The sequence below is a fragment of the Amyelois transitella genome, chromosome 25, assembly GCF_032362555.1.
Source record: "Amyelois transitella isolate CPQ chromosome 25, ilAmyTran1.1, whole genome shotgun sequence".
Taxonomy (NCBI): Eukaryota; Metazoa; Arthropoda; class Insecta; order Lepidoptera; family Pyralidae; genus Amyelois; species Amyelois transitella.
In genome coordinates this window covers 1,535,742-1,557,546 of record NC_083528.1, presented here as the reverse complement: position 1 = coordinate 1,557,546, position 21,805 = coordinate 1,535,742, and the positions used below count along the sequence as shown (strand labels likewise).

The 21,805-nt window shown below is 36.5% G+C and overlaps 1 protein-coding gene across 2 annotated transcripts in view; it reads right to left on the bottom strand.

Moving 5' to 3' along the window:
• Nucleotides 1–21,805, bottom strand: part of LOC106142778 (forkhead box protein P3) — a 71,591-nt gene that overhangs the window by 45,143 nt on the left and 4,643 nt on the right. For both annotated transcript variants that reach the window (XM_060951501.1, XM_060951502.1), the window contains one exon: nt 4,382–4,560. In XM_060951501.1, the coding sequence (XP_060807484.1) occupies nt 4,382–4,429 (48 nt within the window). In that variant the 5' untranslated portion in view covers nt 4,430–4,560. The remainder of the gene's footprint in view (nt 1–4,381; nt 4,561–21,805) is intronic.

Sequence of the window (21,805 nt, the reverse complement as noted above, 5' to 3'; positions counted from 1 at the left end):
ATTCGGAACGTCCGAGATAAAATAAAGGTACGTTTCGTGCGCGATTAATATAGCATGCCGTCGCTACGTTGCTACTTGCTACAAGCCTAAAGTGACCATACGTCCCGCTTTCGGCGGGATTGTCCCGCTTTCAGGCTGTCTGTCCCGCTGTCCCCAGCGAGAGCAAAAATGTCCCGCTTTTGCAAACAAACCAAATTTTTGATACTTATTTTATATCAACATTGCACTCAAATCTCGCTGACGAGTAGGTACAGTCAGTCAAAAATACTAAATGTACAGACAAAATATTTTAACTGTTTTATTATATGTATAGATTATTTATAATTAACTTATATATTAAGTATATAGTATATTTTTTTATTTACTCATATACAAAATTCCGTAAGCGTCCCGCTCTGACGCAAAAAATAATAGTCGCGTTATACTAGCCTCGCCGCCTGCGCATCGCGCTACTGGCTTCAAGCATCCGCCAACCTTCATACAAGGAGCGTAAGCCGTTCGCAATTTTTACTTAATAACGTTTAACTTTAACATTAACGCTTTATTTAATCTGCCACTCCAAGTGCTTGTATTTCAATATATATTTTCCTCTTTTTTATAAATGTATTATTTATTAATAGTATAATACAAAGCGAAAATTTAAAATGTATGTTGTATGTATTTGTTCCATCTGTCTCTGTCAATCCGTAAAAGATATGATGTATATTTATGTGTGTGTGTAATCTTTTATTTAATTTTCTGTAGCACCCACCCGTACATATCAAGTTGTTATTATTAGCGGCTATCAGAATGCCTCTGTATTCAGATAAATTGTTTTATAGATAACTACAATGTTATTTAAAAAAAAAATAACCATTCATAATTTATTTATTAATGGCGATATAAACCTTCATGATATAAGGTTCAGTTAACGTATGTAACGTTTTTATTAGATACGGGATAGACAGAATTAAAAAAGTCCCAAGAAAACTCGGAACCCCACGTTCAACTGGCTTTTGTGAAGAGAAAATAAAAGATGATATAAATTAAAGAAAATATGTATATTATAGGTTTTCCGCAAATACCACGAAATCTATAGTTTTTACCGGAATAAAGGGTATCCATGTCTTTCTCGCGACTATTAATGATATTATTAATTTATTTATTAATATTAATTCAGTAGATAACCAGTGAAAAGGTAGCAAACTAACAAACAAAAAAAAAACTTATTTTCGCATATATAATATTACTATTATTATATTAATATTACTCAGCCGTGTGGTTCCCGGCACCAATACAAAAAAGAATAGGGCCACTCCATCTCTTTCCCATGGATGTCGTAAAAGGCGACTAAGGGATAGGTTTACAAACTTGGGATTCTTTTTTGGCCGATGGGCTAGCACCTGTGACTATTTGAATCTCAATTCTATCATTAAGTCAAATAGCTGAACGTGGCCATTCAGTCCTTTCAAGACGGTTGGCTCTGTCTACCCCGTATATGTACATATGTATGTATAATATTACTTGGGATTATTGCTGAAATTTAGATCTAGATTGTGACAGATTGATTGCTATCACATCGTCTAAGAACCCCAACTTTATAAGACTGTCCCATGTTTTCCTTTTTAAATAATTTAATGAACAGACACAATTCGAGCCCAGCTCAGGCAGATTGAAGTCAAGTGCACTCAAATCATTTATAAAAAAAAATTCTAGTCTTGAAGACTATATAGACAAAGTTAGTATACAGAAAGAGATAGTAGAGAGTGTCTAGAAGAGACTGAAAAGCCACGGTCAGCTGTATGGCTTAATGATGGAATTGAGATTTAAATCAGGTTGCTAACCCATCGCCTACAAGGGGAATCTCAAGTTTATAAGCATGTTATTATATTTCCGTGTCTAATAAAAGATTGATCAAAAATTAGTTATATTTTTTAAGACTCTTTTCATGCCGTTCTGCCTTTACAGCAATAGGGTGACCACTACCTTTAGAAGGGACTGATCTTTAGAAGGAACGCTAGCTTCATGGGGGTTAAATGCTTAAGTAATTTGTAGCCGCCGGCCCTCGACTTCGTCCGCGTGGAAAAATTGTTTTGGGCATCATTGAAGCCCTCAAGAATGAATAATTTCCCCCGTTTTTTTCACATATTCCAATGTTTCTTTGCTCTTTATAGTTGCAGCGTGATGTTGTTTAGCCTTAAGCCTTCCTCGATAAATGGTCTATTCAACGCAAAAAAATTTTTTCAATTCGTACCTGTAGTTCCTGAGATTAGCGCGTTCAAACAAACAAACGGTTCAGCTTTATAATATTAGTATAGATTTAACGACCGACTATGGATCATTGTAACATGATTCGAAACGGGCGAGATAAAATGAAGATACGTTATGTGCGCGTTTGATATGTTCTGCTGTTGAATAGACCATTTATCGAGGAAGGCTTTAAGGCTATATAACATCACGCTGCAACTATAAGGAGCAAAGAAATAATGGAAAATGTGAAAAAACCGGGGTTAATTATTCATCCTTGAGGGCTTCAATAATGCCCAAAATAACAATTCCACGCGGACGAAGTCGCGGACACAGTTAATCGGTAAATATATTGTCTCGCCACCCCCATAAAAGTTATCTGCCAAACCCAACCCAATTTTTGGCTATTAGATGATGCTTTTAGCATTAAGCCCGCCTATTGTACTTTACAAACTGTAAATGTAACAATAAAGAATTAAAAAATAATATAATGCAACGCGAAAGTTTAAAATCAGTTATTAATTTCATTTAAAAACTAAAAACAGTGTTGACATCATGATGTATAGTGGACATACAAAAACGAGTATAGGATATATATATAAAATTCTCGTGTCACAATGTTTGGCTCCGTACTCCCCCGAAACTGCTTAACCGATTTTAACCAAATTTTCCATGCATATTCAGTAGGTCTGAGAATCGGCTAACATCTATGTTTCTTACCCCTAAGTGTTAAGGGTTGTCCACCCTTAACATTTACTTATATGGCAAAACAACGTTCGCCGGGACAGCTAGTAGGATAAATAATTTCAAATGCTGTGAAAAGCGTGAGTTAAAAATAAAAATATAAGATGGTTTATGTAACATGGTCACCCTACAAAGGGCGGTCGAAAAATATGTTTTGATCGAGAAACGCATAGTCACTGAATGATATTGCTTTTCAAAAGTAACCTGTTTTTGTGAGACGAACGAAATAAAGGGAAGGAAAATCATTAAGCTTTTTAAGGTACCTAAGATAACAAACATATAATCTTGAGCTTACTAGAAGAAATATCTTAAGTAATAAGTATTGCTCTAGTTTAAAGTTCTACATACATATATAGTCACGTCTATATACCTTACGGGGTAGATAGAGTTAACAGTCTTAAAAGACTGAATGGTCACTTTTACCGGTATGATTCAATGATGGAATTGAGATTCAAATAGTGACATAGGCTGCTAGCCTGTCACCATAAGAAAGTACCCCAAGTTATTAACTTTTCCCTTGATTGACTTTTACAATCTTCACGGAAACAGAAGCACCCGGCTCCAGAAACAAGAAAAAGTATTACTAGTTAAAATACCATACAACAATTTAAAATTATTAAAATTACTTCACAAACAAATTTTATTATTATAATAATTACATAAAGCTTGCTTGTAATATAATAATGATAATTAAAGAAAACAATTATAATTTCCAAAAAAATACATATACTATTATGTTTACAAAGAATAATAGCTTAGCGGCCGTAGCTTTCGAGTTGGAAGCCACGTCGGCTACTAGGTGCGTCTACGACGCGCGTAGCAGCTCGTAGAGGCTCTACGAAATGCTACGCCCGCAAGTTTTATAACTAGCTGTCGGCCGCGACTGCGTCCGCCTATAGAGATAATCACTTAAAACGTTTACTTATTATGGTATTTTAATATCTAAGCTAACTGCAAATTTTCATGAAAATTCGTTTGTAATATCTTTATTGCGCAGAAATTTACACAGTTTCAAGAAATAGTACAAAGTTATAAAATAAATAAATCAGTTCAGTAATTTTTGCGTTAAACAAACACATATCCACGTATTCACATTTATAATATTCGAAGTAGTAGCATAGGGTAGTAGGATAACAAACACTGACTTTTAAAGTTTAAATAATAACACAATAATTATTGGGAGTCTTGTCGGTCAGAGAGTGAACAGACAGGAGTTAGATAGTGTAAAAATCTGAGTTTACTTGTATATCTATTTAACACCTGGATTAATTCACATTCAACGTACATCGATAATACGTAAGACATGAAATTAAATTAAATAGCGTGCAAGACCAATCGTCTTATACCGCTCCTAAATTACGATAAATACTGACTAGTATTACTTAAAAACATTCTAAAACGACATACTAACCGATTCTATGTTGCCGACATCTTCGTCTTCGTCTCTTTGGAGACACATCCAGACACACAGTTTTTTTCTATCACAATTCCGCGAACATCAGAGTGGGCCTAGTACGCTGCCCTGCGGCACTCCACTATCGCAGTCCTCGTACGACTGAACCAATACAACTCCAATGTTTTGAATACAATCTGTAACAGAAAAAAAATAACAATAATAAACCCAACACTGCCATGGCACGTTTGTTTGTGTATATTTCCAACGAGTTCCTTCGTGTTTGACGTAATCTATTGCTTGTCATAACTCTGTACGTTTTTAGATGTTAATAGGTAAACATACATACATACCTACATATATATATGGTCACATCTATATCCCTTGGGGGCTAGACAGAGACAACAGTCTTGAAAATACTTATAGGCCACGCTCAGCTATTTGGCTTAATTGAGATTCAAGTAGTGATAGGTTGCTAGCCAATCGCCTAAAAAAAAGAATCCCAAGTCTGTAAGCCTATCCCTTAGTCGCCTTTTACGACATCTATGGGAATGAGTGAATGGAGTGGTTCTATTCTTTTTTGTACTCCCGTCTGACCTCCGCAACATTTGCAGGTAAACCTAACCCTTATTGGATCGATCATGGTTTCACATCCTCACGATGTTTTCCCTCACCGTTAGAGCATCGGTTAGTATTCAAACGAATGTATGCACATAATTTTGAAAATATTCATTGGTACATGTCCAAGGTGGGATTCGAACTTGAGCCATTCTGCGCATCACGCGTTCAAAACGGGCATCTTACCATTTCAACCATTGACGCTAAACAAACCAAAATGTAGTGTTAAATTTTGTTTAGGTTTAACGCGTGATGTTTATAATTATTATTAAGATTTCCAGCTAAGTCAGGATTTATATTGTAAGACGACACCATAGCCGCAGTATCAGTTGGCAAAACTACCTATCGTAACTTTATCAAATGTATACACAAAATACTTTATTATTGTAAACAATTTTTGTGAACAAAAAATGTGATACTTTTTCCTTGGAAATTGCAATATTTTTTCAGGTTAGAATGAAAATTGGTTATTACCTACATAAATATTCTGATGTACCAATTTTTAAATCTCAATTTGATCATTAAGCCATACAGCTGAATGTGGTCTTTCAGTCTATTTAAGACCGGGCTCTGTCTACCCTGTAGGGGTAAAGACGAGATTATATGTATGTATATTTGCTAAATACATGACATACACGCATTACTTCCTTCCTTTGAAATTTCGCATAGTACCCAATATTTAATACTTATTATAAAAGATTTTAAATAATCACTTAAGTAAGGGTAGGTAGCTAGATAGAGAATACTGTTTTGCGAATAAAAAGTTATTGGTAAAATAAAGATACTTAAGAGATTCCAGTGATTAGGTTTTATTAAGATTTTGATATACAACGTTAGTAACTAGTACATCGAAATTAGTGCCATAAATTGATTTGCTTAAAGGCACAGGACAAATAATTGCGATATCAATGAATGCAGGTTTCTAGGCAAAACAAACAAAACACGACTGAAACTTTATTTACTTAACATCATTCCTTTCCTTATCAAACATGTTGATGTGAAATGATTAAAATTATTTATGTTCAAACCGGTTGTTTATTTTGCAAAACGATAAAATTGCATTAGTACATTTTACATCCAATTATACAGCGCGCCATCTGTTATTCTACGCGCGAACTATTAAGTTCTCAAAAGTACAATCAGCGCCATCTATTCAGCGTAACCTGTAGCTTTGCTTTTTTTTTCGACGCGTCACGCCTGTTGCATACGAGCGGGCAATTGTTTACACAATACAAAAAGACCCTTGTTTGTTTTTCGCTAGACGTTTCCTGGTTTGTTTTGTGTGTGTATGTTTGTGTGTGTGCGTGCCCGATGTTTTCACAGCCGCCGGCTTTGTAGAGGACGGTACACAAAATTATTGTTGTTTGCGCGACTCGAGTCTGTAATAAATTCTGTCTGTTCGATTGTAATAATGTAGTAACATCTTTTTGTGATTGGCCCGCTTGTGTCTTCTAGGAGGCTGTCAGACTTTGACCACGCTCCAGGAGTTGACATAGGCCGATTCTACGTATGCTAAGAAGGCGCCTTTAGTGGGTAAATTCAGGTATAAGTATAACCGAAGCGATTCTAACGTCCTCCTTGACTCCTTTAAAAAGCAAATTATTGACTGACTGACTGATTTGAATTATGTCATTTGTTAGTAAAAGTGTTTATTCCCAAGACAATATGGCATTTTTTTTTAAGTTTTAGCAACGGTTTTACACGAAAGAAAGCCTGTCGGACCTCAGCAATCTTTGCAGGAACCGGGAACAGGAACAGGGAACCTAACCCGTATTTGAACATGACTACGTTTACGTCTGAATACCACACTATTTTTCCCTCACCATGAGAATCAATTCCGTCATGAACATGGCATTTCAGTTTTCGAGACTGTTAGCCCTATCTTCCCCGTAAGACGACAAATTATTATCTATGTAAATATAAAAAAAATATGTCAATATGTATTACGTATGTAAGAATCAAAGGAATCATAACTCAGAAGAGATATTGGTGGTAGGTTTTGAACCTGTGCCACTAACTACTCGTACAAATCAATAAAATGACAGTATTAACTTTATTTAATTATTAGCATTTACCCATTGCCCGCGCGAATTTAGTGCCACCTAAAAACCTATAACTAGTTTTTACCGAGATGAAAAGTACCCTATATCCTGTTCCAGACTCGTCATTATATATGTACTTACACAAAATTTCAAGAAGATTAGTTCAGTAGATAACGCTTGAAGAGGAAACAAACAAACAAACAAACTTACTTTAGCATTTATAATATCAGATGGGATTTACATCATTTATAAGATAACGCATATGTAACACATCATTTTTTTTTTATTTGTATTTGTTTAGGTAAAACTATAATAAAGATAAGACAGGGAAGACGTGGAAGATCTTAATTTTTAGGGATCCGTGCAGATTGTAAAAAACAATCAAGCTTATAAATTTGCAATTCTTCTATTAGGTGATGGGCTGTCACCATTTGAATCTCAATTCTGGCGGCGAGCCGTGTATGAGGTACGCGACCTTTCAGTCTTATCGAGGCTGTTGGCTCTGAGTACCCCGTAAGGGGTAAATAAGTAATTACATGTATGTGTATAGATCTACGGTTAGAGAGTTTCTCAGTTGTCTATCTCAGAATACTCTATTAATAGGAAATTTTAACATTTTCACAGATAGCGGTACCTACCAACGGCTTTTGTTCCAAATTACTCTTGTTAAGTTAACTTATGTTTTAGGTCTCGTTTATATAGAGAAACTTATATGGCAACACAAGAAACAAGCCTAAAGTTAAATAAAAATTCTACAACCTCTTCGTGCCGTGTGGTTCCCGGCACCAATAGAAAAAAGAATAGGACAACTCCATCTACTACTAACATGGGGGGTTAGGTAGCAACCTGTCACTATTTGAATCTCAATTATATCTTAAAGCCAAATAAATGAACGTGGCCAATCAGTCTTTACAAGACTGATGGCTCTGTCTACCCCGCAAGGGATATAGACGTGATTATGTATGTATGTAACCTTTTCGAAATATAAAAGTCTTTTTCTATTACTTTATTTAGGTATTTATACAATTTGACAGATTAATTAATTAACCGGGTACTATACGGCATTATTTAATTTTTACTTTTTTTACCGTAACGGATATTGATCTAATAGAATAAATATTAACACACTTAATTACCTACAGGCCAAGCCAAGCCTAGGTAGATAAAAATAATGACTGGTTGTTAGGCATTCCTTGAATAGATACAAACTTCCTATGATGCTTGATCGTGTCAAGGGATATACTCCAGTTTTAAGTCGCACGTGGTCCAGTTTCTGACTCAGTCATGAGAGAGTAAATAATCTCTTTATGTACATACATTCATACATAAAATCACGCCTCTTTCCCGGAGGGGTAGGCAGAGACTACCTCTTTCCACTTGCCACGATCCCTGCATACTTCCTTTGCTTCATCTACATTCATAACTCTCTTCATGCAAGCTCGGCGGTTTCGGGTACTTTTGACCTGACCCTTTACCAGGACGTTACGTATGTATGTATGTATGTAAAGCTAGAATGGATAGACGTAATAAATAGCTGAACGTGGCAACATTCAGTCTTTTCAAGACTGTTGGCTCTGTCTACCCCGCAAGGGATATAGATGTGACCATTTATGTATGTATGTAAGGCTAGAATTGAATAGATTTGTTTTTAATCTTTCCACTTGCCACGATCCCTGCATACTTCCTTTGCTTCATCTACATTCATAACTCTTTTCATGTAAGCTCGGCGGTTTCGGTCTCTTTGTGTAATCTGCTGCATATATACATACTGGCTAGTTCCCACTATTTCAATTGGTCAGTTATATTCAATTGGTCAGGTATATAATACACTAGCTGTGCCCGCGACTTCGTCCGAATAGTTATTTTGGGCATCATTGAAGCCCTCAAGGATGAATAACTTTCCCCGTTTTTTTTTCCACATTTTCCATTATTTCTTTGCTTCTTATAATTGCAGCGTGATGTTATACAACCTAAAGCCTTCCTCGATAAATGGTGTATTCAACACAAAAATAATTTTTCAATTCGTAACAGTAGTTCCTGAGATTAGCGCGTTCAAACAAACAACTCTTCAGCTTTATAATATTAGTATAGATTATATAGGTAATAATGATGGAATGGAGATTCAAATAGTGACAGGTTGCTAGCCGCATACAAGAGAAATCTCTAGTTAATTAGTTTTCTTATATATTTAACAGACTAGCTATGCCTGCGACTTCGTCCGCGTGGAATAGCTATTTTGGGCATCATTGAAGCCCTCAAGGATGCTCCTTCCCTGATTTTTTTTCACATTTTTTATTACTTCTTCGCTCCTAATAGTTACAGCTAGACGTTATATAGCCTTCCTCGATAAATGGTCTATTCAACACAAAAAGATTTTTTCAATTCGAACCAGTAGTTCTTGAGATTAGCGCATTCAAACAAACAAACAAACTCTTTAGTTTTATAATATTAGTATAGATTAATCTAAGTGCCAATTTAAACTAAAAAAAAATATTTTTATAGAATTATAACCAGAAATATGTACCTACAACTTACAAAAGAAAAAGAAATGAAAATAAAGTTGAAACGCCTGTGCAATACTGTCTTGCCGTCGTCGGGTCTTCCCATACTCCCTTAGGGGAGTCGGAGTAGATTGGTGAGGGCTTTTGGCCCTCTTCAATGGCATCATCGCTGCCTACGACTGTAGGCAGGTCGATGGGGCGGCCGTGGCGGCCTGGGTCTTCGCGTCTTCATACACTGGGAGTTCCCATCGGCGGCGGCGCCGTCACTGGTCGACGACGTCTGCCGCAAGGCAGCGAGGGCGGTTTTACACGACGGCCCGGAGGGCAGGCGTGGAGCGGCGCGATGCCGCGCAGGTGACTGTGTGATGACGCGTCTGCCCTCTCGAATATCTAGGTTCTCCCACTTCAGGTCCCTGAGGATCGTCGAGTTCCTCACGTAGCGCGGGGCTCCGACGACTGCTCTGAGACTTTGGTTCTCTTGGGCTTCTGAGTCTTCGCCTGTTGGTCTCAGAGCAGTATGCGTACCACGCCGGGGCCGTGTACGTGAGGCGGGATCTGACGTACGTTTGGTAGATCCCGAGCTTCGTCCTCAGGGGGAGGCTGAAGGAGAGAACTGCGTGAAGTCTTCCCCTGGCTGCCTTGGTCATGAAGCTTGCACTCGCCTCTCGCCCCTTTTATACCCTGCCGCCGCGAGACGCGTCGAGCGCGGCAACCGTTACGCAAAAATAATTCAGTATTTACGCGCGATGGCTTGTTAGCGTATTTCATTTCATGTATAAGTTTGGTGTTTCTATACCAATTTCGATGTTTATTTTTTTATTGAATAGGTATTTATATGAATTTTTAAGAATTACGAATGAGTGTAAGTGTTATTGGTATTATAAACGTCAGAGTATAGAAATATAATCAGAAATCTCCGAACTGCTAAGCTATTAGGCATTACACGTGTTATTGTGAGTCAACCATAACAGAGAGACTTATGCTGTCTTGGGATATTTTTTTAATAATTTTATTTAGAATATTTCCGTAATACATAGTTTCGCTGTAGCTTTAAGCATTAAGGCTGCAAACGCGACGGAAGCTTAAAAAATCAAGTAACTTCTCCCGTTTTCCCAACATTTCCTTTCACTACTCTGCTCCTTCTGATTGTATCGTAATGAAAAGTATACTATAACCTGCTCAGGAGTATAAAGAATAACTGTACCAAGTTTCGTTAAAATCCGTCAAGTAGTTTTTGTTTCTATAAAGAACATACAGACAGACAGACAGACAGACAGACAGACAGACAGACAGACAAAAATTTTACTGATTGCATTTTTGGCATCAGTATCGATCACTAATCACCCCCTGATAGTTATTTTGAAAATATATTCAATGTACAGAATTGACCTCTCTACAGATTTATTATAAGTATAGATATTCCACAAAGAATACGTGATATTTTGCCATAGCACTTAGATTGGTCACATAATACATAGAATCCAGTCGTTAAATTGTCTTTTTTAAACACTTCTAAATTCTCTGATGTTTTTAAAAGTAATTTCATTAAAAGATAAACAACATTAACATAGATTAATCAGTTACTTAACATTATTTCACATGAGTTCTGTTGTATTAGGAAAGTACTATACGACTACTATAATTAGACACATTCCGTTCATCTAAACCGCATGGTCGGTATTTTAGATGTTTATTAAGTCGCACCTACATGTTAACCAAGCTAAGTAGACCAGAGTCGTCGGTCTAATTGTTTTGGTTTGAATAGTTCCCATTGCTCATTGTTTCACCGGCAACAAACAAATTGCGTAATGTTATTGTATGTATGTATACTTAGTTCATGTTATAACGTAAACTCGATCAGTATAATTTGCTGTTTATTCGAGCAAAATTTGATCGTTGTTATAAGAGATTTTCAATTGAGAAAGCCAGAATTCTTCTTTTTCGATCTAACGTAATTCTCTATTACATTTTCACTTCTCAGGAGAAGAGCTTGGGTGCGCTCCTTGACCCTGGATTGGATAAGTCTTCACTTGAAACGACTCCAGTCTGACCTCCACGAACTTTTACAGAGGAATATAACCTACATAAACACTAGTCAAATCTGCACTACATAAATTAACCCTTAGTTTCTTTTCACAACATTCATTAGAAATATAGTGGTGCTATTCTAAAGTCCCCGGGAACCACACGACTTACGCTTACCTAACGTCTACGTCATATTTCAGTCATGTAAGTAGGTATAGTACGTACGCTTAGGTACATAAGGTTAGTGCCTACATATAGCAAAAACAATATTGTTTACATAATGTTGATATGATAAGGACTAGCGTGGTTTCGCAAAATAAACATACCGCTGATAAATAACTATTTACGGAACGCGTGACGTGGCAACCAAGTTCTTTTTTATCATTTACTGACGTCCGTCTTCACTCATTTTCTAAATCGATCAATCGTTTGTTTGTAAAACATACATACATACATACAATCACGTCTATATCCCTTGCTGGGTAGACAGAGCCAACAGTCTTGTAAAGACTGATGCCCCGTTTAGAGTGAAGGGGTTAAGATGGTATTGAGACTCAAATAGCGAGAGATTGCTTGCTAGCCCATCGCAAGAAGAATTCCAAGTTTATTAGCCTCTCCGTCAGCTCTTAGAGAATAGTGGCCTGCACATTGCCACTTCATCATCATCATCATCACCACATTGTTACTTTTGTTGTTTGTTTGTTTTTAATATCTTTATCGCATTAGAAATTAACACAGTAACATCCTACTAATATTATAAATGCGAAAGTTTGTGAGTATGTCAGGATTTCAGTATGGACGTTTGTTGCTCTTTCTCGCAAAAACTACTGAACCGATTACGATGAAATTTGGTATGTAGGTAGCTGAAGACCCAGAATAACATATAAGCTACTTTTTGTCCCGGAGTTTCCATGCGGAAGAAGTCGCGGGCGGCCTCTAGTTAGTACATAGTTATAAAATATATAAATCTTGACTGTGGTGGACTAATTCCATGAAGGGAGTCAACCGAAAAACAATAAAGGAATAAAGTAATTAAATTTCTTTGTGTATGTGCAGTGCCGTGTGGTTCCCGGCACCAATACAAAAAAAAGATACGACCGAGGAAGATTTTAAGTATTCTTATTTTCCTTGATATAAAAAAATAAGCTATATACACGAGATCCAGCAAGTAGCCGCTAGAGGCAGCGAGCTATTTAAATTGGTGAACGATGATAGTCCAAAGTTGAAGACCCGGGGTGCGTGTGCGCACTTTTACTGGCCTCCCGGGCTGTGAAGAGGGGCGCCGGGAAGACCGAAGCGGCACGACATTACACCTATTTAGGTATATACCTACATAATAGTCACGTCTATATCCTTCGCGGGATAGACAGAGCTAAAAGTCTCAAAAAGAGTGAAAGGTCACGCTTTGCTGCGCAAGGCTCCACGATGGTATTGGGATTCAAATAGTGACAGGTTGCTAGCCCATTGCCTTCAAGAGGAATCCCAAGTTTATCACATATCTTATATTATGCCCAACGCATGATATACTACGAAAAATGTATAACCGTGCTAGATTCGGTTTAGGCGTAAGCAGGTCGGAAACAGATAGTCATTTATTTAGATTTCGAGGCCGTACATTATTTAGGTTGTTTTGTTTTATCAGTAGGAAGGCGCAATTTCGTACTCGTTGTGTTGTATGCGCAAACGTTTAAGATAAAACGTGCTATCTTTTTTTGGTAAAAAGTACCCGAAACCGCCGAGCTTGCATGAAAAGAGTTATGAATGTGGATGAAGCGAAGGAAGTATGCAGGTCGTGGCAGGTGGAAAGAGGTAGTCTCTGCCTACCCCTCCGGGAAAGAGGCGTGATTTTATGTATGTACCTATATATCTTTTTTTGGTATTGTAATAACTTTTTTATGAGAAAATAAAAAAGTGGTCATATTTTCTTACTTCCCCATGGTGGTCAGTGCTGATTGTTAAATGTTATTATCAATTAAAAGAAAGGCTTAAAACATAAGATTCTGTTAGTTTTGGAAAACAGTAAAATATGACAATAGATTAAGTAACAATAGAGGCGGCAGGCCCGTGCTCATCTGATATTTTTAAAGTTGTATCTACAAAAATGTTTATAAGTCATTTTGGGTGATGTCAGAGAGAGAGAGAGAGAGAAGATATACTAGAATGAAGGGGAGACTTCAAACTCCATGGAAGTTTGGAAAAACTCTGTATGTAAAAAAATAGGCAATCAGTATGTTAAAAAAAATTTACTTAAACTTATAAATACCACTGGTTTTCACTACATACATAAATAACGCCTCTCTCCCAAAGGGATAGGCAGAGACTACATGTCCACTTGCCACGGTCCCTGCAAACTTTCATAAACACACATTCAAAAATAATAATATTACATACACAGTAATAACATATTATTACACATAACCTTTAAACGGTCACCTCCGTCGCGAAAATGTCTATTATTAGTAATTTATTTGCATTATTTACATATTCATTATTAAACTAAACAAAAAAAACCTAGAATGCTATTCATATTTACAAACATGTTAACTTTAAGTATTAAAATAGGTACTGAGATGTTTCTACGCTACTATGTGATTACGCGTTATTATTATTACCTATTACTAGCTGTGCCCGCGACTTCGTCCGCGTGGAATAGATATTGGGCATCATTGAAGCCCTCAAGGATGAATAATTATCCCCGTTTAATTTTTTCACGTTTTCCATCATTTCTTTGCTTCTTATAATTGCAGCGAGATGTTATAAAGCCTAAAGCCTTCCTCGATAAATGGTATATTCAACACAAAAACAATTTTTTCAATGGAACCAGTAGTTCCTGAGATTAGCGCGTTCAAACAAACAAACTCTTCAGCTTTATAATATTAGTATAGATAAGTATAGATTATTTTAGCTTTAGTTTTAATTTGAGTTCATTTTAATTATTATTTGTTAAACCTAAATAAAACATAGTATTATTATACTGTCACAGAATTATTAATAGCGTTTCTATGTGTAAAGTAGAACTCGTGTAAATAACTTTTTTTTTAAATTTTGAAGCAACTGAACCGATTTTAGAGATTAAACCTATAACATTTGCAAACATTTATATTGCAACAAAGATATGTTTTTATGCTCTAACCATCATACATACATACATACATATGGTCACGTCTATATCCCTTACGGAGTAGACAGAGCCAACAGTCTTGAAAAGACTGAATGGCCACGTTCAGCTTTTTAGCTTAATGATAGAATTGAGATTCAAATAGAGACAGGTTGCTAACCCATCGCCTAAAAAAGAATCTCAAGTTTGTTAGCCTATCCCTTAGTTGCCTTTTACGACATCTATGGGAAAGAGATGGAGTGGTCCTATTCTTTTTTGTATTGGTGCCGGGAACCACACGGCACACTAACCATCATTACCATTAAATTTGTCAACGTATTGCATGAAGAAGTGAAACAAGCAAGCATTGAAGCCGTCTCTTTTTATCGTCTCACAATAGAAAGAGACAAAGTGTTCCTCTTTTAAAATTCTGAAAAATATAACCTCAAAATACACCTGTAATTAATGAGAAATTTATTTGTATTTTTTTTATATACTACAATCGTGTTTATTGTGTATTTTTGCAAGGCCCGAGCCGATAGTGGTTATCGCATACGCCTACACTACACACACATACATACGTACACACTTACAACATGTTTATGTGTGTGTGTGTAGAGGTAAAAAAAAAACTGAATATTTGTTGCTAAGTTGTTTAAAAGAGTTTTGTTTGGACAACAGCGGTATAGACAGTGGACTGTATGTTCATTTTAGGGTTCTCTAATACTAGCTGTGCCTGCGACTTCGTCCGCGTGGAATAGTTATTTTGGGCATCATTGAAGCCCTCAAGGATGAATAATTTTCCCCGTTTTTTTCACATATTCCATTATTTCTTTGCTCTTTATAGTTGCAGCGTGATGTTATATAGCCTAAAGCCTTCCTCGATAAATGGACTATTCAAAGCAAAAAGAATTTTTCAATACGAACCAGTAGTTCCTAAGATTAGCGCGTTCAAACAAACTCTTCAGCTTTATAATATTAGTATATAAAGATATTATTAGGTATATGCTGTCGTACATGATAAATGACTTTGAATTTTAAATTTCGTATATCCCTTGCGGGGCGGACAGAGCCAACAATCTTGAAAAGACAGAAAGGCCACGTTCGGCTGTTTGGCTCAATGATAGAATTGAGATTCAAATAGTAACTTAGTTGCTAGCCCATCGCCTAAAAGAAAAATCCCAAGCTTCTAAGCCTATCCCTTAGTCGCGTTTTACGACATCCATGAGAAACAAATCTACGGAACCATAACAAATATATTGTGGTTCACTTTCTGATTGGTCTTGACCGGCGTCTTATTTGTTCTTGAATCTTGACTCGACTGTTTGCCCGAGAGCGGTGTTAAGAGAACATTTGTGAAATGGCATCCAAATTGTGTTCCTAGAAATATCGAATTTACATACCTATGTATAAGTACTTACAACATACATATCGTCGCGTCTGTATCCCTTGCGGGGCAGACAGAGCCAACGGTTTTGAAAAGTGTGAAAGGTCACGGTTTGAGAATTTTTAATTTAATTTTTTATACATATAATTTTTTAATGCAGTGTGGTTCTTCTATTCTATTAAAGTGTCGCGTGGTTCCCGGTTCTGTTCTAGAATAGGACCACTCGATCTCATACCCGTGGATGTCGTAAAAGGCGATTAAGAGAATTGCGAATTGATTTGGGATTTTTCTTATTAAGTGTGGAATTAAAATTATATATACCTATATATTCTTAACAAAAAAGATCTTAGTTACTAAAGCTACGGGCTAAAGGCTACTTTACACACCTACTTCGTGGTGACGTCACTATCAAAAACTCATTTCATCTTTGTCATGCTGTCAATGTAAAAAAAAAAAACAATATTTCTAGTGACGTGACATATTTTGTCAAGTTTACTGCTTACGAATATCAATAATGCGATAAATATAATATGACACATGTTGTGGTTCAATCGTATAATCGGGCCGATCGTAATTTGCCTAGCCATCCCCCGTAACAAGGTGCTCGGACACCGAATTCAGCGCGCGAAGAAACTATCGCTGTCCCGTTTTACGTCAGAATAAAAAGCGAAACAGAAATAGATTTTCGCACGATTAAAACGGCATGGCGCGTGGTTAATGTCGGTATGGTAATCGAATTACAAATACATTTTGAAATTCGGATAACTAAGGATTAAGAAACTCAAACGTATCGAACAAGTAAACGCGAATTTCGATGTGATTTGATCAGCGCCACCTAGTGGTAACGCGATGACACTAATGCAATTCCATACAAATTCGTGATTACTTGCTCAACGCGTTTGATCGAGTAAAACTCGTACTAACTCCTCTGTTATCCGCAGCACCGCCTGCGTTAAATATAAATTTACATTCTCGTGAAAATTTTCATGAAAAAAACTTTTCAATAGGTACTCCGTATAACTCCAAATATCACAATCGGTCCTGTAGTTTTTGAGTCTGAGTATTATTAAAAAAATAATAATCGTAATCGTTCCTTTTAGCTATACTTGTTTAGATTAAAGAAATCAACTTAATCATATATTTTCCAGTTCATGACATTTGCTTTTACCATTTCATTTAAATATTAGTTTTATTGCTAACTGATGCTCTAACAGAAATCGTGGAAGTACTGGAACTTGAGCCTCTTATCATGCTTTTTTATTCGGCCATTTTAACCTTTTGACCACCTATATTCTCGACATCCTACTAATATTATAAATGCGAAAGTTTGTATGTTTGTTACTCTTTCACGCAACGATTACGATGAAATTTGGTATGTAGGTAGCTGAAGACCCAGAATAACATATAGGTGTTGTGTGGTTCCCGGCACCAATACAAAAAAGAATAGGACCACTCCATCTCTTTCCCATGGATGTCGTAAAAGCCAACTAAGGGGTAGGCTTATAAACTTGGGATTCTTCTTTTAGGCGATGGGCTAGCAACCTGTCACTATTTGAATCTCAATCATATCTTAAAGCCAAATATCTGAACGTGGCCTATCAGTCTTTACAAGACTGTAGGCTCTGTCTACCCCGCAAAGCATATAGACGTGATTATATGTATGTATGTATGTAAAATTGACGTTCGTCAATATCTCCACTGGCCAGGCAAATTATGTTCGGACCGTTATTCAATCTGCCCATAACTTAATATACATCAATATTCATATGATGAGTAATATTGATAGTAAAAATTGCACATCATGTAAGATATTTGTATTAGTAAATCTATTATACAAACATACAGATTATAAAGTTGCAATAATCCGATAAATTAATAAATAAAATAATAAAGGTAGTTGATAAGATCTATAAATCCTATTTCCTATTAAATATTATAAAACATTTATTATTTGTTTAATTATTCATCACGGTTCCGTAGCCTGAAAGCTACTCTTAAAGTTTTATCATGTCAGTCTGTCTGTCTGTATGTATGTCACAACCATTTCATTTCGAATAGAATAGAATAGAATAGATTTATTTTCTAAATTGGATACAAGTTATCACTTATTGACGTCACATCACTAAAATATAATTATAACTACTACCGCTTCCAAAGCGCATGTTTAGAACAAGCGGCGGAACAAACTACACTGCAGCACTTTCACCGGATGTCAATTTACAAATATAGATCTCTTAAATCTAAATCGTGGGCCAATGCACATTGTCTACATTAAAAAACATGAATGAATGTAAAACCAATAATTTCAATACGAATATTTCGTCAAATTCAGAGACTATGCGTATCTACTCGTGTGTACTTTGTCGTTCAGTAGCACCACAGAATAATTCAATGTAGAGGCGGTGTTATCATTTTCATTTATTTGCCAAATATTTGGGAAAATATTGTGAACGTACATAAACTCGGTTACTAATCCCAATAATAATTTAAATATTCATCGAGCAGAAATCGATAAGACTTTAAATGTGATAATTGACTGGCTTATAAATAATAATTTAGTAATCAATATTGATAAGACATATTATATAAATTTTAATGATTTGACTGATCTAAATATAAAACACGACGGAAAAAAATTTAATAGGGTAAAACATGGACAATTTCTAGGTATAAGTATTGACGAAAATTTAGATTGGAAAAAACAGGTTGAAAATGTTTGCAATAAAATCAGCAGATTCTCTTTTGCATTATACAAACCAGAACTGCGACCACAGATGCAGCTGTCACAGCTTACCATGCCTATGTGGAGTCCGTCCTGCGCTATGGTCTTGTGATATGGGGAAATAGTATGAAGTTTCAACAAGCATTTATTGTGCAAAAAAAATGCATCCGAGCCATTTATGGAGTCGCACCAGACGTATCATGTAAGCCTCTCTTTAAATTATTAAACATTCTTCCACTTCCTTGTCTGTACGTATTTGAAATTGGCAAATTTGTAAAACTTAATTACAAATTGTTCAAAAAGGCTGAAGAGGTATACCCAAGAAGCACAAGAAATGTACATAGACTAGTGTTAGATGTAATACCGAAAAGCGAAAGATTTAAAAGGAACTGTTACTTTATGTGCATATCCATATTTAATAAAATACCGGAAGACATAAAGTGTTTGAATTATAATTTATTCAAAAAGAAATTGTTTTGCTGGCTTATTGAAAATTCTTTTTATACAGTCCATGAATTTCTCAATTTTAGATAAAAATTAAATTTATTTATAATTATTTTATTTTCTACATACATACATACATACATAAAATCACGCCTCTTTCCCGGAGGGGTAGGCAGAGACTACCTCTTTCCACTTGCCACGATCTCTGCATACTTCTTTCGCTTCGTCCACATTCATAACTCTCTTCATACAAGCTCGGCGGTTTCGGGTACTTTTGACCTGACCCTTTACCAGGACGTCCTTAATTTGATCAAGATACGTTCGTCTAGGTCTTCCCACTCCGACCCTTCCCTCCACACTCTCCTTGTATATCTGCTTAGTCAACCTGCTTTCATTCATCCTCTCCACATGACCGAACCATCTTAACATACCCTTTTCTATTCCTGTAACTACATCTTCTTTCACATCACAACATTCCCTTATCACGCTGTTCCTTATCCTGTCACTCAATTTCACACCCATCATACTCCTTAACGCTCTCATTTCCACTGCATTTATTCTGCTTTCATGCTTCTTTTGCCATACCCAACTTTCACTCCCATACATTAATGTCGGGACCAACACGCCCCTGTGCACAGCCAGTCGAGCCTTTTTGGATAGTTTCTGACTGCTCATAAAGGCATGCAAAGCTCCATTCACCATGTTCCCCGCGTTTACTCTCCTTTCAATATCACTATCATACTTGCCATCTGATGTAAACTTTGATCCTAGATATACAAACTCTTTCACTTGCTCCACTCTTTCTCCTCCAATCAAAATATTACATGCTGTCATTTCTTTCTCCATTTCAAAAACCAGTGTTTTAGTTTTACTTACGTTCACTTTCATTCCTTTCTCTTTTAAAGCTTCATGCATACAGTTTACCATCTCCTGTAACTCCTCCGCTGATGACGCCAGTATAACCTGATCGTCGGCATAGAGCAGACATTTGACGAGTAACTCATTCATCCTTAATCCACTTTTAGACTCTTTCAAATCTGTCAAGCAGCTATCCATAAATAGGTTGAACAGCCACGGTGACGCAACACATCCTTGCCTAACGCCTTTCTCAATCTTAAACCACTCAGTGTGCGCTCCGTTTATCCTGACACAAGCACTCGAATCCTCATATAAGGATTTCAGTGCTCGTATTAAGAGACTGCTCACCCCATGCATAGAAAGTGCTGACCACAATTCATTCCTCTCAACTCTGTCATAGGCCTTTTCCAGATCTACGAATGTGCAATAGACTTTTTGACTCTTGGCCAAAAACTTTTCGGCTATGCACCGCAAGGAAAAGACCTGATCAGTACATCCCATTCCCTTTCGAAATCCCGCTTGAGCATCCCATATTTTGTCATCAGTTTCATTCCTGACTCTATTAATCAATACCTTAGCATACAATTTGCCGACGACGCTAAGCAGGCTTATACCACGATAATTTTTGCAGTCCAGCTGTGACCCTTTTCCTTTGTAAAGTGGCACGATAACAGCCTTACACCAATCTTTTGGTACTCGGCCGCTTCTCCAACACAAATTGAAAAGGCAGTACAACTGACTAGCTACTACGCCTTTTCCTGCTTTAAGCATCTCGACCGACACTCTATCACACCCAGCAGCCTTTCCCGCTTTCATACTCTTAAGTGCTTCCACAATTTCGAACATTTCAATTTCGCCTTCCATCTCATTCTCTTTTTCTTCGCTATAGCAGAAATCTTTCTTATTTCCTTCCTTTTTTTCAAATAAACTTTCAAAATAGTCCTTCCATATCTTTAGTACACATTCTTCTCCTTTCACAACGCTACCATCCTGGCATCTGATCCTAGTCAGCTCTCTGGTTATAGTATTTCCTCGGGCTGACCTTACGGATTTCCAGAATACTTTCAGATTTGACTGAAAGTCTTCTGATAGCCTTTTATCAAAATCCTCTTTATACTCTTCTTTCTTTCTAATCACAGCTTTCTTAACCAAATCTTTCATTTTCTTATATTCCTTACGTGCTTCATTCACATCTTCATCTATAACCTCTTGCATTCTTAAGTTAGCTTTTGCTGCTAACAAATCCAGCCATGCTTTCTTCTTTAATCGCACAAGTTCTTGCACATCTTTACTCATCCACGCATTTTTGTGATTTTTTCCTTTCCTTCTTCTACTTACACCACACACTTCAACAGCTACTTTCACAATTCTTTCTTTAAATTCCTTCCATCCATCTTCAATATCGCTCATTTCCTCTAAATCTTCAAATTCATCCTTCAGTCTATTAATATACTTCTTACCTACATCCATATCTTGCAAATTTTCTACTTTTACTCTTTCCAAAGCGCTGGTTTGCTCCCTTACCCTGTGCCGCCAGCGATTGAAGATACCCCTTATCCGGGATATCACCAGTAAATGGTCCGAGTCAATGCCAGCACCGCGATATGCACGGGTATCCAGCACTTTGTTCTTCAATCTTTCATCTACAATCACAAAGTCTATCATACTTTTTAAAATACCTTCCACTCTTGTGTAGGTGTGGATCTCTTTATGTTGAAACATTGAGTTCGACACAAAAAGATCCCACT